At 41.8% G+C, this 17,155-nt stretch overlaps 2 protein-coding genes across 2 annotated transcripts; both read right to left on the bottom strand.

Annotated features, from left to right (window-relative positions):
* Positions 1-2,036: 2,036 nt before the first annotated feature.
* Positions 2,037-6,064, bottom strand: LOC114846614 (mucin-13). Its single transcript, XM_029135648.1, has 12 exons — positions 5,908-6,064; positions 4,866-5,237; positions 4,639-4,761; positions 4,322-4,431; positions 4,179-4,237; positions 3,937-4,100; positions 3,564-3,692; positions 3,430-3,475; positions 3,303-3,340; positions 3,105-3,192; positions 2,758-3,007; positions 2,037-2,636 (listed from the first exon to the last, which is right to left on the bottom strand). Exons 1-12 carry the CDS (start codon positions 5,954-5,956, stop codon positions 2,466-2,468), a joined length of 1,599 nt encoding a protein of 532 aa, XP_028991481.1. The 5' UTR covers positions 5,957-6,064; the 3' UTR covers positions 2,037-2,465.
* A 1,957-nt stretch (positions 6,065-8,021) lies between these two features.
* znf281b (zinc finger protein 281b) lies at positions 8,022-16,347 on the bottom strand. The gene is made up of 7 exons (XM_029134693.3): positions 16,213-16,347; positions 13,723-14,246; positions 13,474-13,587; positions 13,242-13,365; positions 12,574-12,657; positions 12,362-12,480; positions 8,022-12,095 (listed from the first exon to the last, which is right to left on the bottom strand). Exons 2-7 carry the CDS (start codon positions 14,173-14,175, stop codon positions 10,470-10,472), a joined length of 2,520 nt encoding a protein of 839 aa, XP_028990526.1. The 5' UTR covers positions 14,176-14,246; positions 16,213-16,347; the 3' UTR covers positions 8,022-10,469.
* Between the last annotated feature and the right edge of the window lie 808 nt (positions 16,348-17,155).

Genomic DNA, 17,155 nt, shown 5'->3' on the forward strand with positions numbered 1-17,155 from the left:
AAACCGAAGCTAAAGCGGACAAATTAAGATGGACGCCGTAAGCCTTGGGCTTCTGAGGCCAAGGAAACCGGAAGAGGCCCAAGTATGTGGTTTCCACAGCAACAAGTACCCAATTATGCCCAAGTTCCTGAGAACCGCCCTCCCCCACTCTGAGGCAGGAAGCGTTAACCCCATAAGTGCCGTTTAAACACATAGACACACAACAAGTTGGTTCCATTCCGGTCAAAAAGACTTCTGCTCTTTCCTACCTACTGTATGAATTATTGTGACAGATTGTTACATATAATTATAGGGTCGTTCCACAGCTGTAAGCTTTCATATGAGCCCTCCCTGGAGTCTGTAGGTTGATGCAGGCCAGAGTTGTGACCTTTTAGAGTCACAGGGCCCAGGCAGATTGAATAGGCCCCTATACATAGGTTTTTAATGCTGTTTTATTTATTTCTTCATATATAAACACATAAGGCTGAATTTTTTAGATCCTTACTCCCATTAACTTTTAGATCCTTTTGTCTTTAGTTCCTGCTACCAATCACCAGGAAGATTTTTGCTTATATCTATAAGGGAAAAGTGCAGGCAATGGTTTATCAAAAATTTCTCTCAGGTTTGTCTTTCTTTTATTTTGCTCCAGTATAACTGTAACGAATTCTGATTCATTCTTTGGAAACTAAAAGGAGTTTCCTTTCCAATGACACCAAGCTTAATATCGTAGCCGTTCACATTAAGGAACTACAGCCATTAGGATGTTTGCAGAAGCATTTATATGGTTTTATCAAAACAATAAACTTGCCTCATTCCCTTTGTCACTCATCATAAACGTAAAAAAATTTGAATTCTTGTAAATTCACAGACGGGTATGTGCTCACATGTGGTCAAAGATGTGAGACTGAGCAAACGGGCTCAGGTCATTTTGGTTTTCATAGAGCCATAAAGCAAACGATTTCATTCAAATTAACTTTCTTTTGAACCCACTGCTTGAATAATATAACATTACTGACGCATGGGTTGATCCTCTCTGCATCAAACGCACAAAAAATTTTTTGTCTTTGTAGATCAGATTTTGACGGCTGTTGCTTTGCGTCGTCTCCAAGTTGGTTCTGCTGTACCAGTTATTGGTTGTGGCTCGTGGGACTTTAGGCACCGAGGCGTCGGCAAAGCTGGACCCGTTAACAGGCTGCGCAGGGTCTGGTGCCGTTAACCAGTGGTAACTTCACTCATAACCCTAACCCTATCCAAAGGGACAACTAAAAAACATGAAGAACTGGTTATTTCTACTGCTTTGTCAGGTTTAGTTATGTAACATCTTCAAACTGACCTTGTAATTGAAATGAACCCTCTCTACAAATAAACATCTCAAATAGACATAGGTGTGGGTTTATTAACCCTTGTATGGTCTTATATGGTCTTGTATGGTCACTTTTGGGACCCTCTGGTATCCCTCGGGTCAAATTGACCTAAGGCATATTTGCGTTCAGAAAGAAAAACGACAAACAGTTCAAATTAACAGTTCAGTGTTTTCATATAACGCTGTAGGTGCTGATGTGTTGCACTGGCTGCATTCTGCCCCTCTTGTGAAAATGTGCTACTGTGAATTGATCCTTTAGGTCAATCACAACCTCTCTGAGCACTGGACTGTTGTGAACTGCTTTAGATATTATTTATATATTAGATATACTTACAGAATGTTAACTGGATCCAGAAACAAGTACACAAGAAGAAAGTACATAGTCCCTATGAGTAAAAGTACCACTTCACGTGTGGTTACAGAGGTTGCCGGTTGGAGGCCTTGGGTGAACTCATTACCAGCTGTGTAGCCACTCTTAATCGTTTACACGCACACGTTTTAAAGTAACACTTTATTGCCCTCAAGCGGTGTGAAAGGGAATTACATCATGACGTCAGACTTTAAAAACATAATATAGGCCCCTGCACCGTATAACTTTCCAGATGGAGCAAAAGATTATCTGTCTGAATTAAAATAACCCAAAGTTGTGTTATCGTGCCCACACACACAACCACTCATCTAATAAAGACTCAGAGCTTATTATTGGTTTTATTCAAGAATTAAGTGAATGAAACATTTATTATTTTATTCATACTCAGTGGCAAATTGGCAAAAATCAGCCATGAAAGAGGTTAAATATAAATAAAATATAATCCCAGTTACACAAAACAAAATACAGAAACTTTTAGTAGTGTACATAGTAAACATTTCACTGAAATATGCAAAAACATTAGGAACTGATTTGCAGAAGGATTCATATGGATTTATTAAAACAATAAACTTACCTCATTCACTTTGTCACTCATCGTAAACGTAAAAGAATTTGAATTCTTGTAAATTCATAGACGGGTTCAAGCTCATATTTGGTCACAGATGTGCATTAACAAGAGAAGGTGCTTGTGGTTGCACCTCTCAGGGGAGGACAGCTGATGTGGGCTAGTGTCAGTGTGGCAGAGTTCCCCCATCAGTTGAAGCGCCGTCCGCTGTAGTAAGGGTTGCTCTGGCCTTGGCTCTGGGCATAGGGGTTCACCTGGGGCCGCTGGGCGTACGGGTTGTTCTGGGGTCGTGCTTGAACATAGCTACCGGGGCGAGACTGAGCATATGGGCTCAGGTCATCTTGGTCTTCATAAAGCCGCTGCAAATACAAAATGATTTCATTTGAATTCATTTTCTTTTGAACCCATTGCTTGAATAATATAACATTACTGACGCATGGGTTGATCCTCTCTGCATCAAACACACAAAAGCTTGCTCACCGAACTTTTGTCTGCAGAGATCAGATTTTGACGGCTGTTGCTTTGGGTCATCTCCAAGTTGGTTCTGCTGTCCCAGTTATTGGTGGTGGCCCGTGGGATTTTAGGCACCGAGGCGTCGGCAAAGCTGGACCCGTTAACAGGCTGGGCTGGTCTGGTGCCGTTACCCAGTGGTAACTTGACAGGAGCCGGGTCGGCGTAGGATTTCCCAATGTCTTCATAGTCGTTACTCTTGGAGCTCTTCTTTGAGCATCTAACAAAACAAATAAAAATAGATTACTGTTTAACGACACAGCATTACTCTCATTTAATATTACTGGTGTAATTAAAAATCAAAGTGAAGGACTCACTTGAGTGCCACCACGGGCAGAAGGATGAGTGATATGAGCAGCAGCCCACCAAGCACTGAGCCCACGATGACCAGCACCAGCTGCCAGGCTGTCAAAGCACAGTCACACATCACTAACACAGCAGCACGAGTCACTGCTAAGGACAGAGCAGGGCTGTTTCACGCATAATTCAAATCGATGAGATTAAAAGAGACTTACAGTCCTTGCAGTTAAAACCAGAATATCCAAAGGAACAACTAAAAACATGAAGAAGTGATTATTTCTACTGCTTCTTTCAACACATACATGTGACACAGACGTGGGTGTGGGTTTATTGAGGACTTACGCTTCACACGTCTTAGAATCTGGTGAACGTTGTCCACTGGGACAAGCTGCAAAATGAAAACATGAATAAATAAGAATACACAAATTGAAGCATAGCGTTGTTGTTGCTGTTGTTCTTCATCTCAGGGCTCTTACCAGAACACATTCTGACACTGAAGTCTGTCTTGATGTAGCCGTCATTACAGGGACATGTAAAGACTCCATCTGTTGAAGTGCAGTTGGTAGTTTCGCTGTCACAGGTGTTGGAGTCACACAGGTTTTTCACTGTAGATGAATTTTATTATGTTAAACCTTTTTATTTTAAAACCTGAATCATATGGTGAACGCAAAGATCCCAATGTGACCATTAAGAGTCATGTAGAAATAAACATCTAATCACTTCACCATCAGGGCTTTGATACATTATTACGACACACCACTGTCTAAAGGTTAAAGGTCATTAACAGTCATTTTACTGCCTAATTCAACAGGCTGTCACACATTAGGACCAGATGTGTAGTGACCTTACTTTTAAATTCCCCTCCTGCCAGCACACAGTCTGTACAGCCAACAGCTTCCTGGATCACTTTGTCAACAGCGGCTGATTTGACTTCAGAACTGGCTTCAAAGATGATGTCTACAGTTGCTCTGACACCATCTCCCTGTGACGCACGTGCTGTTGCTGGCGCCTGTCTGTTAAAACAAAAAACACTGTGTGAGAATAATGTACTGAAATGATGAAGTGCACTAAAAAAAACGTGTCTGACTCACTGGATTTCAACCACAATAGACTCAAGGTAGCCGTTCTGCTTCTGGAATAATGGTGACAGCTGCAAACAGCAAATAAAAACACATCAAATCAACATGTGCCTTGTAATTGACACCAAATTTAGAAACAATTACTGATCACTTACTGCATTGATAATTTTACTTGAGGCATCTCTAAATTCTTGCGACGCCTTGTTTTTCATTTTTGCATCATATTTTATTCCAGGCACATCTAAGTTTCCAGGGAAAACCTTGGCTGAAAAATTAAAAAAACAATGTCAGACCCTATAGGTTATAGTTTCTGCTCTGTATGTGTCTGTTAGTTAAAGATGGAACAACACCCTGCAGTTAGACACTTCATTAACTGGAAGTGAGCTAATGAGGCTTCACTGGACATTTACGACCAGAGACCTTCAACAGCAACTGAAGTGGTGAAAAAAACCCTGGAAACACGAACACTCACCGTTATCACAACCTCTGCTGCCTTCATTGTAGACATCACCAGGCAAACACAAGCAGACGAACGTGTCATTGACACGAGGGTCACAAGTGCTGCCACGACCACATGGGTTTGATGCACAGGGACCTGAAACACACACACACACACACACACACACACACTTTGTGAGTATCTACAGCTGATGGAAGCAGAGGAACTGACACATGGTGGACATGGCAGATGTGCAGCACCTGGACGCTCTGTAGTGGGAGGAACTGGTTTTGTTGTTGGAGGCGTTTGTGTTGAGCCAGTTGGATCTGGTGTAGCCGTTGTATTGGCTGTTGCCGTTGTATTGGCTTCTGATGTCGTAGTGGTTTCTAGGGTTGTTGTTGTTGTGGCTTCTGATGTCGTAGTGGTTTCTAGGGTTGTTGTTGTTGTTGTGGCTTCTGATGTCGTAGTGGTTTCTAGGGTTGTTGTTGTTGTGGCTTCTGTTGTCGTAGTGGTTTCTAGGGTTGTTGTTGTTGTGGCTTCTGTTGTCGTAGTGGTTTCTAGGGTTGTTGTAGTGGGTTCTGCTGGGGGTTCAGTGACTTCACCCTCAGCTGAAACACTCAAGGCTGATGAGACTAGATAAGCACAGTGTAGTAGTTAGTAAAGGACAGTCCAACACAGAGCTGCAGATACAGTTTACATGACAAAACATTTTTTACAACAGCCAACACCAGCCCTGTTATGACCCTCATGAAGTGGGTTTATGATACAGTACCATGATTTATGAGTTTATTGACTGAGCTTTTCCATTACATGAAGATAAAAAGCACTAATCCTAAAAGCAACACTTCGATCATATAGAGTTTGGTGAACTAAGCACAGCCCTGTTTTAAGTACAACCACTAGGAACATAGTTTTCCTCACTCACTCATCATCCTAGATGCTTATTACTCACAACAATTGGAAAACAATGTGACAAAAAAATTCATTTAATTGGTATGCAAATTAGCAAACGTCTTGTCTACAAAATCAAGTAGAATAAAAACAAAAGTTGCAAAATTAATAAAAATATTAACACAACACACATTTAAACAGCATTAATATTTTTCTGTAACAATATAAAAAAATATATTTATTTGAATCTATGAACACATCTGATGTTTATACGTGAATGAAATAACTGATTTAATGAAAACTAAAACACATGGAAACACTTCTTTTCAGGTAAATAGCTTAATTAAATAGTCTCCTTATGATAACATGAGTCTACAACAGTAATACAACAATAATAATTAGGTAACTTACAGGCTACAATCAGCCAGACGATGCACAGCAGTTTGAATTCTTTAGCCATTGGAAAAGCCCTCAGGACAACGCTTCGCCAGAGTTTAGCTCCTGAACCGTGGGTAATGAGAGTCCAGCCTTTCCTTCACTGGTTTTAATGCTTAGCTACGCCCTCGAAGCTGGCACCCGGTGCCAAAGTTCATTCCCTGCCCTGAAAGCAACTTTCTGTCCGTCAGTCAGTTCCTGATGATGAGCATCATCCTTTGAAAAGGTGATGAAGATGTGCCACCGTGGTGGTGAATAGACTCCCAGAGTCCCAGCTCAAAGCCAACATAGCAACATTTGTATTGATTTTATTATCTCAAGGTAAAAATCAAATATTAGTATGAACATAGATTAGAAGAAACATGTATGTTGGTTCCCGTAGAAAAAACAAGAGAAGAGGGTTGACTGGCACAGCCTGTAATCAGTGTTAAATATAAAACGCAGAGTGATGTGTTATTTATGTAGATTCAGCGTTTAACACAGTTTCCTTTGTAGAGCTCAGACTTTCAGTTACTGATTAGTACAACACAAAGAGATTCCTCATCAGGCCTGTTATGGATTAGGTCATTTTACTCTAAAATAATGTTCACAAATACGTTTTTTTTTCTTGAAGCAACTAAACTGAAAGCTCTCTTCATGAATATTATAAAAATAATAATTACAAAACCTTTGAGGAAATGATTGAACCCATTGTCACTTACGAGAAACTTAGTAACCCGTGACACGGGGCGAGTTACTGATAATGTGACCTTTGATTTAAAGACATCATAAGACAAGGCATAAAACTTCTGCAAACATCTTAGACATGAACATGAAAGTTAAAAATTACAAACATTTAAATTTCTGTAAAACCATCAAGAACCTTTTTTGAGTTGTGACCTGAAGGTACAGACATGGTGCAACTAAAGGTGACGTGAACCTTAGTATTACTAAGTAATATTAAAACAATATTAAAGTTCAAGGTTTTCAACTAATAATACTTCATCTACATTGCTGTTTATTAGTATCTGAACAACAAATGTCCCTTTTTACATGAGTCGTTTTTATTTATAAAAGATGAATTTCCAGTAAAATGTTATTACAGCAAAATGATAAAACATACTATTTATAATAAACAAACCAACGTGTAGGGGTTATTTTAACGTGTTGGTGAAACAGGAACGAACAGTAAATAACACTGACACTGGACGAGTTGCCTCCGTGTTCGGATCCACGTTGTTTGCGCCGACACCCTTCTGCTGTCAGAACACACGTCATTAATAAGACTTCAGTAATAAGACATCTTTATTACTATAATGATCTTAAGTCCCTGTCGTGGAAAATTATTATTGCTCAAGCCTAATTAATTATTAACGTTATTAGCAGGTGAGTACGTTTAATCATGACCTTGACCACTCACTCTGCACCTCAGCCATTTAATTACATTTTGCAAACGCCCTTTGTTCCAGAGATTCACTGTAGAGACACTAGCGTGCAAACGTAAAGAGAGAAATCTACAGGATCATTGGCTGCATTCCTCACAAGCTGCTTTTATGAACGCAGCCATCAGAAGAGTCAACACAGGTGCAATCACAGAGCAATAACCGCCTCAGTGTCTCCTCATTTACTGGAAGTCCAAAGTCACTGAGTTCTGGTTGACCCCACCCAACCTGCTGTTCCTGGTATGGAGGAGGTTCATTACCGTCTGAGCAGAATGTTCCCGGTGGAAATGACTCCACGCTTTTTGAAACTCTGAATAAGTGTCTCTTGACTAGAAATCCTAGAAACAGCCACAAATCTCCATCAAATGTTTAAAAACAGGAAAGCGGCTCCAGCCTCTAGCAGAAGAGTCTCAAGGCTAAAAGCTTGCACGAAAGTGTTTACTGAACTACAAACAGGTCTTCCTGATCACGTGACACATTATAAACTGGACTCAGACAGAACAAAGTGCAGCTGGTCTAAGTCTAGTGAACATACTGAGTCTTATTGCGCTGCCTTTATCTCAGCTGAACATCAGGGTCAAACTGTTAAAAGGTCCTCAACTCCAGTACACTAATCTGTCTGCGTGTATGTTTCATGGCTTTAAATATATAAAAAACTATACACAAACCTTGTACTTTTTGTAACAAAAAGTTTATTGGCTTCTCTAATCCGGTCATCATCTCAATAACAGGTACAGCCCGGGAAATTGGATCACAAGGGGTCTAGAACAAATAAGACAAAGGAACGGGGAGGCCTCTGCTACAAAATTTGGTATTGAGGTGACAGTCAGAAAAAAAGCCATACAAAAATGTCTTTATCATGCATACTCAAGAAAAAAAACAAAAAAAAAGAGTTGAGAACACACATTTTTAGTGTTTTTGCACATTTTTGTAAACAATATCCTTCTAGAGATCATATCAAAACACATTATGGCAAGTAACAAAAATAAGGGATATAACGAGAAAAGTGAATGTTCTAGGCATCTAGAATGCAACACTGCTTGGCTTGGATGTTTGTACAGAAAAAAAAACAAACAAACATAATACATTTGCATTTTGACAGCTCATTTGCTCTATAATTGTAAACACAGGCAGTGTTAAATGATTATACAATATGTTGAACCTATACTACAATTATTTCACTACATATATGAAATGCGTGTCCCTGCTTTTCTTACGCTTTAGTGATATGAGGTATATTTAGGTCAATCGTATTGTCTCCCCCCCCTCCGGGTCTCACCCACTCCTTTTCTGTCCTTTAAAAGCATAGTGTGAGTTTGGAGTGAAGTGGCTGGTCAGTCAGTCTTTGTTCCCTGTGATCTGAGCAGCTTCAAAGTCTCTTGGCTGTGGAGCTCGCAGACGTAGGAATAGGAAAGGGGGGGGGGGGTTGTTCGGCTCACAGGAAATCAGCTAAATTAAATATCAACCCCGGCCGCCAGGATAGCATGGCTTCAGCCACGGAAGACAAAGAAGGCCATTGTTTATTCTTGTGAGTGCAGGGCTGCATTTTGGGACGAGGGCTTGGGTAGAACTTTACTGTTTCGCCATGGGATTTCGGAAGCAGTATCTTGACATTACTAAAACTTTAGGATTTATAAAGAAAGAAAATAAAACAAAAAATAAAATAAAACAAAACAAGGGAGGGAATGGGAGTAGAGCTGTAGGTCCGGTGACTACTTGCCAAAATAAAATCAGCTATTCAGTTCTGTTGTGGCTAGTGGAGAATAAATAAAAGGGTTTCAGTATGCATCCAACATACTTGTGGGAAATAGGGGTTCCAGCATGTCAGCCCATCTCTCAAAACACTTAAATACAAAGAGGTACTCTCAAAATATTGTATAACAAAATTATGGCAAATCTTTTTACAATATCACCCGACAAACCGTAAGAAGAGCCCCCAGCCCAACCCCTCTCTTCTACCATTGAGAGAAAAGCAATAAAATACATTTAAATGCCCATGGTCATGCCTAGTCAATCCCTATCAAACAATAAGCAACCCCCCCCACCCACCCCTGTTCACAGTTTTCTCCTCTTAAAATAATAATCATTAACATAATAATCAGGTGTCACATGTAAATTGAATTGGTTGTTGTAATGTCCAATGATGATTTCTTTTTTTTTTTAAAAGTGCTTGTTTGATTCTACTGAAACACAAAGAACAAGGAGCGGAGTAGAAAAGTGATGACTGGTTTATAAAAGGAAATCACTCCAGCGACAGCATGAGGAGTGAATTCACGGCTTGGTATTCCTTTGCTTTCTAAGGTGGTCGTAACGCCTGACCCGTCTCTCCACAGGCGACTGGCGGACGCAATCAGAGGAGTGCACGGTCAGACACTTCATCAAAAGACAAAACCACAGCGGCGTCCGGACGTCTTCATTTCCAAACGGCCTGAAGTCTTCAATCGCCCCTACTGGATGTTCACGCGTGGCTCTTCACATTGACACAGTACCATAATCTCCACAAAGCCACAAAACCAAACATGATCATCTATAGTAATGTGTGTACTGACAAGTAAAAACAAAATCAAAGCTTTGAAGTCTCAAATACACCTGTAAAAACTGTGCTAATTGCATCTCATAATACAAAGTCTTATTACACAATTTTGCCTATTTTCCTGAGTTAATACGTTTCTTGTAACAGACAATATATACTTTTTTTGCCATTTGAATTCTGGGCCTTTCCCTGCCACAAATGTTATTATTATTGAAATTATCAAACATTATTCATTATTACTTTACAATGGTATTATGATTGATAACACAAGAGTTCAGAAAAAGGAAATCAAACAAGTTCATAGCTACCCTCTAAATGTTTTAAATTACATTTAAATCTACGATACAGTCATATCAAAAATCACTACTCTTAAACAGAACTGAAGTGACTAAATACATAATAAAAATGAGCATATTTTAAAAATTGCATTTGAGGCCATGGAGGACTATCCCTGGTCATCTGTATTAACATTTAATGGCAGTGTTAAAAAACAAACGTTGCTACAAGAACAGAATTGGGTTGTGTATAGAGACCGTGTGGACAGCAACAGAACAGGCCCCTACTGGATTCACCTCGTTTGACCCTTATCTGAAACTTTGGCTTGTTGGGGTTTTTGATCCTGTACTTACTGGCTCACTGACATCAGCTAACAAACTGGTATACCCTGAGAATTCCGACACTGGAGTCCTTATTCTGTGGTCGACCTCTGCCCCCGCATCGCTGGCATAGCTCAGAGGGGTTCGCCGCCCGGACTTGAACTGGGAGCCAAAGGCCTGGGCAAAGTTCTCGATCTGATACGTGGTTTCTTTAGAGGTGGTCAGAGGGGACAGGTCTGGGTAGCTCGAGCCATTGGTCGGTGCAGCGCTCGCTCCAGCCTTGGACTGCTGCCCATTAGAGCCATCTGCTGTGACAGTGAGGTCCTGGGGAGGTAGGTTGAAGGCGCCAGGGGAGTGGTGTTGCTTCTCCAACTGCTCGGTCAGCTCCTGAGATGGAGTCAGCTGCTGGTGGCTGGTAGATTCCAAGCTGAGGTGATAGCCCGTCTGAGAGGGGGAGCCAACGAGCATGCCATAGTGGGACTTTGAAGACGATGAGGAGGAGGAGGATGAAGGGGCAACAATGGGCACTGGGGATGAGACAGCAGGTGGGTATCCACAATCCAGCGGGGATGTGGTGTACACGTGTTTGTCAGAGAACAAAGGCCCTGTGGGACTGGAGCTGCTGGACAGGAGTGGAAAAGGCCCTGTTGGGCCAAGGCTTGGGAAGGGTCCGCTGTGACTGGTGCGCTCCAGGGCCTGCAGGAGGAACTTTGAATACTCGTTCATCACTGCTGTCTTATCACCACCATTGGGCGAGTCATCATCCAGCTCGGGGGTAACGGGTGCTGCTGGTTGTAGGTCAACATGGTGCGGGTGATCCGACAGGTCAAAGGTCACGTCATGATGATGTGCACCCTCTGGCTTTTGGCTATAATGGTCTAGTAGGCTTTGTAGGACTTCATCTGGGATCCCAGACTTGTCGTGCTTGAGTTCCAAAGGCGATGAGTCCAGCATGGCCAATGTAGGCTCAGGCCCCAGGGTGCCTTGGATTACGCTACCGCCCTGGGATGACATGTGCAGCGAGGAAGCTCCATAATCACTGTTAACTGCATGGAGGTAGCGCCGCTTTTTCACGAACTGCATTGCATCATCATAGTTGCTGCTGGTGGTGGGGCCCTGCTTGTTGTCCCCGGCTCCTTGGAGCAGACCCATGTTGTCGAGGCCAGAGCCTTCCACGTGATCCATGGAGTCAGGCTTCTGGCTCAATAGTTTTTGTCTGTCAGCACTGTCTTCCAGCGAGAGAAGGCCTTTGTCCAAGCCCTTGCGGCCTGCTTTTTTAAACACCAACTTGGGGGAACGGCCCTGCATGGTGGGCCCTGAATGGTGTTCCATGTTGAAGTCCTGCAAGCCCAGGTTGCCAGCCATATCTCCAGACGAGGAGGCGGCTCCCACAGACGCCGTGGCATTCTTCTTCCTCTTGCGCTCGCCGCCCTCGCCGTTTTTGGACTTGGCCCTCTTACGTCCAGAGGTGGTAGAGTTTCCCTGAGTAAGTGAATAGCTGCCCTGGCCTAGCTCCGCTTCGCTGAGCTCCAGCATGCTTGGGTCCAGGCCCTTCTTTATGGCTTCTCCACAAGTTCGTTTGTGCTTCAGTAACCGGTCTGTTCTCGAGAAAAACTAAAAATGAAGAGAGAGATAACTGAGTCACAAGCCTTTAGGTGGAATGAAAATAGCTTTAAATTACAGTTTAATCCAGAGAAAAGGAACTTGGTTTACATGGGAAAACTACTACGACTTCTGACTAATCCTCCAGATACAGGGCTTGAGATTGGAAAAAGCGATGGCACAGAAACAAACCTTTTAATAATGCATACCACAAAATCCATGAAGAGATATTTAAAAAGGCAAAAGAGCGGAACTCTGCAGCATACTGAGGTACATACTTGTTGGCAGGTATCGCAGCGATATGGCTTCTCGCCACTGTGTGTCCTTTTGTGCCGCTCCATGTGGTACTTCTGAATAAACCGCATGTTACACTGATCGCAGCTAAAAGGCTTTTCTCCTATAAAAGATAGCAGTGTGTTAGTCCAACACATCTTTCAGACACTGATAATGCTGACAAGCGATGGGATTTATTCTAGGTGCAGATACTCACCGCTGTGAATCTTTTCATGCCGCTGCAGCAGGTATTTCTGAATGAAACTCATGTTACACTGACTGCACCGGAAAGGCCTCTCACCTGTGCAATCAACAATAGAGCATATACTCACCACATTAATGCTTTTATTCATCAATAAAGAGAAGGCTCAGACAGTGAATTTTAAAACTATACTTCATATTGATAAGCCTTTGTTTACTGCTACATTATGTATAGTGGCAGAGAACTATGCCCTTTGTTTAAATGATAAAATACCAATAGACACCTTCTGTCACATACATTTACATAAAATAAGGACAGAAGAAAAACAATTCAACACTAAATGAGGTTGCGATAGAAGCAGACAGCTTCTCTAAGTCATTTTGGGGGTTCAAAGAGCCAAATGAGGAATTCCCAGCAAAGGGAATGACTAATATGCCTAGAAATACATGACTAGTCATTGAGTCACTCCAGACTTTAGTGGCCATTTGCTTTAACAGAGATCCCAGTCAGTCATGCTGAGGAGGGATTAGTAAGAGTGAGTGGGTTCCGTTCATTTGTGGTCTGCATTTGATTTAGTCTGTGCATGGTTACTTTGTCAGACTGTGGTAACAAAGCCTCATCCACATTGGCATATTCATATTCCCTAAAGGATCAAAAGAATGCAGGCAGCAAAATTCTCTTACCTGTGTGTATGAGCACATGTCTGCGCAAGTGGTATGAGCTGCGGAAGGCAGCGTTACAGTGCTCACAGATATGTGGTTTTGAGTTGGGGGACAGGCAGGCTCCATCCGAATCCAACATCATTGACTACAAGTAGAACACACAGCACAAGAGGCAAGTGATTGTTCATGAGAAGTTAGCACTATTCAATGCTCTTAAAGAGCTGGAAAAACTCAAAAAAGGAAATACTAATACCTTTGCAGCATCGTTGCGTTTCCTTCTGGCTTTGCCTCCCTGTCCATCACCATTGCTCCTTCGCCCTCTTCTACCTGAGGACTCTTTTGGCTCTTTACCCGATCTTCCAGGCATCTAACGACAAACAACAGTGAGCAAATGATACTCTAAATTGCAGGTTCTATACAGAAATGTTTTACAATAGGTCAGAAACTAAGCAAAAAAAAAGTGCAAACTGTAACGTGTAACTACATTATAATCACTTCTCACCGGTTCTCCAAGCGGACGAACATTGCTGAGATTGAGGTCATGCAGGAGCAGGTTCTGGTGATTTTGGTGGTGGTTGCCGAAAGACATGTCCGGCATGTCAGTGCTGTTCTTCCCCGCGCCCCCTCCAGCACAATTCACCCCTACTCCTCCACCCCCAGCGTAGAGTGGCATACGGTAGTCCAGCTCACTTAGCCGCTCCTGCTTGATACCCATGCTGTGGAGGAAGCCACCTGTGTTTGCCACTGTGGGACCCTGGTGCTCTGGGGGTGAGTCACGTTCTTTCTTCAGGTTCATCTCCTGGGGGAGCTCGCCCATAACAGACTGGGGGGCCAGCCGTGTAAAGCTGGTGACTGGCGGTAGGTGGCTGAACATAAGCATGCCCGGTGCAAAATTGGGGTCCATGCCACCATTGCGCAAAAACTCATTGCCTAGTTTGTCTTGGATAATACTCATGGTGGTGCTTTTATTTGTGCAGGGATGAAGGAGGGTTATTAATCTAAAGAGGAATGTAGGAGGAGGATGTCCTGAAAAAGATAAAAAAAAAAGACATGTATAAAATACAAAGCAGCCGTGGCATATTACTGTTATATTTAACATACTTTTCTGTTCATAAGCTGTAGCACCAGATGACACATACAAGGGTAACGTTCAAATGATGGATGGATGGATAGCTAATGCAATGTCCCTGGGATAAATTATGATTTAGCTGGGCAACGCAACTAATACAATAACAGTAACCCTCAATGTGTATTATTTTCACAAAATATAATAAAATCTATGCTAAATAAAATGTATGAGAAACCTCCACAGTTAAATAAAACCATTAACAGTGAAATCACTAGATAGTGTAAATAGTAACTATAATTTATGTCTCAGAACCTTGTATATGAAACAGTAAACTGGACAAAGCGTTGACATATCAGCTATGAAGAACAATGTGACAGAATAATTCATTAACCTGTAAAGGGCTGATGCTACAAAAGAATTAAAAGAACAGGCATCTATCTATGTTATCCAAGTGTAAAAAAAGAAACTTAGCGTTTGAATTTTAACAGTAAAATACTATATTCATTACATAATTACACACAGAGAAAGCCCATGTTTTGTTAAAAAAAATTATATATATATATATATATATATATATATATATATATATATATATATATATATATATATAACGTATTTATATATTTTTAGAATATGTACATTTTTTTAAGTTTAATCCACATCTGGTATTCTTCTATTCGCGACATTTCGACCCACATGTGACTTGGAGTGTAGCCAAAATAAAATCTGTGCCGTAGCCGGGTGCCTTTTGATCTCTATTGTTTTCACACTTTAACGTTAGGGACAGCACCACTTTGGCCAATCAGCCCAAACTGAAGCAGAAACTAAGGCATCGCTTGCATTATTGACAAATTAATCGGTTCACCTCATACAACCGACATTTGGGTCAAACCCACTTTAACATTTTAGTTGTATTCAAGGGGCTAGTTTAAAGCACAATCGGGCGACTGTGCTCCGTGTGTAAACGCGCAAAAAGGAGCGGCGAGAAGTGAGAATTTATTGTTTGAGTCCAGGCAAGGCGACCATTTGGCTACTTAACACCCAATTCAACCGAAAGCGGACGAGCTTTTGTGATGCATAATAGTTAGCATCGTTAGCTAGTTGGCTAGCCACAATGAGACACAATCAACCCATCTTTACCCCCTCAATCAAAACAATCGGCCAACACGTTCCACGAGCACTAATAAGTCATTTAAATACAGCCACGTTGAAATTCAAAGTCCCGTGATCTCAAACAGATCGTATCTAATGCCAATCCGTCCCAACTTGATTCATTATAACCGATCTAACGCTACGTTTAGCTTGTTACCGAATGTTGCTATACAGCTAGCTAATGCTAAAACAGGACCCACGGCTTGATGCCATTAACGAATAATGTGGCTGTTTAAACAAACATATTTTGTGGAAAGCAGCTAATTTGTCAACGTGTATCTAATAGAACCGGATAAGTAATTTATATTGCGAGAATAAACGGTACGTTTGCTTTCAAAGTCAGGGCAGGCACGAATGGCTCATTCTCCAATTACCAAGCTTTGATGACGCTTGTGAAATTAAATCTGTCTGGCTGCGAGCAACGCTGGCGCTCTATTTATTGATAGCTAACTTTAGCTGCAATCACAACCGGATAATGCTCCCCGGTATATTTAGCTAGCAAGACATTCGTCGGCGCCAAAGCTTCACAAACCCGCCCGCGACAAATAGAACTATTTCGCTGTGTTTATAACAATCAACCTGCCACGAGCTAGCTAGTTAGCAGCTAGCTGCCCCGACTGAAAACCCGCATTACGGCCCATGCAACAGAAACAATGATGCTGGCTCTCTGTGCATCTCCCGTTTGCGCCGAGCCCGGCCAGCCCGTCGCTTGAATATCACCCAAACCAAAGCAATCGCTACAAATAAAAACGGATTTGATTCCCCACTCACCTACACATGACCGCAGTTGGCTTCAAACGTGCCTGTATTTTCTCCGCATTCGCCGCTTTGGGGGTTTAATGCCAAAACATTGTTCTCCGGCTGCTGCTGCTTTCTTCCATCTTGTCCTGGCGCGGGGAATTATGGGTGTCGCGGAGGTGTTGTGCCAAAAAGTGACCGTCTGCCAAAAATCGATTGCCGTACGCGGGAGCGCGCACCGCCTCGTAAATCTCTGTCTATCTGCTACTACAGCTGCTTATTTCAGTATCGAACCGTGAAAACTTGTAAATACAATGTAAAAATGATGCAATTAGGTATTACAATAGTAGTAGTGATGCGGCGTCTTTTAAAACTTAAATAAACAACCTCAATTATCATATAACTAGCTTCGTTTCAACCTCTATGACGCTGTATGAATTTAAAGTTAAAGGTATGGATTGTATCATCGTTCAGTGGCCTTTTCTGAATTGTTCTACGTTATAAACCACCCAGTCCACCCAGACAGAGAATAAGCAGCTGTTATCGCACATAGACTGCGCTGCAGCATACGTCTTTGCGAGGCGGTGCGCGTTCCCGCGCACGGCAATCAGTTTTTAGCCTAGAGTCACTTTTTTGCACAACAACTGTCCGCGAGAGGACACAGGAGCTCGAGCGTTCTGTGATAATGTAAACACGGGCGAACATTAAGCCGAGCAACTGTCTAGTTCTAACAATAATAATAAACTAAGACTATGTTTAATCACATGAGATCTCTAAATAAAATACTTGCCAACAGATTTTAACACATACATTATATATAACAGTCATCCATATAACAGGAAAACAGTGAAATGCCATAGATAGTGCTCTGAATGGTTTATTCTAACTTAGGGATAGTATCAAAATGACTGGACTTTCTTTTGGAGGTAGTTACATAGATTACAGCTGTGTCTGTGAGATCCAGCCACCTAATTTG

The sequence above is a fragment of the Betta splendens genome, chromosome 19 (assembly GCF_900634795.4).
Source record: "Betta splendens chromosome 19, fBetSpl5.4, whole genome shotgun sequence".
Lineage (NCBI taxonomy): Eukaryota > Metazoa > Chordata > Actinopteri > Anabantiformes > Osphronemidae > Betta > Betta splendens.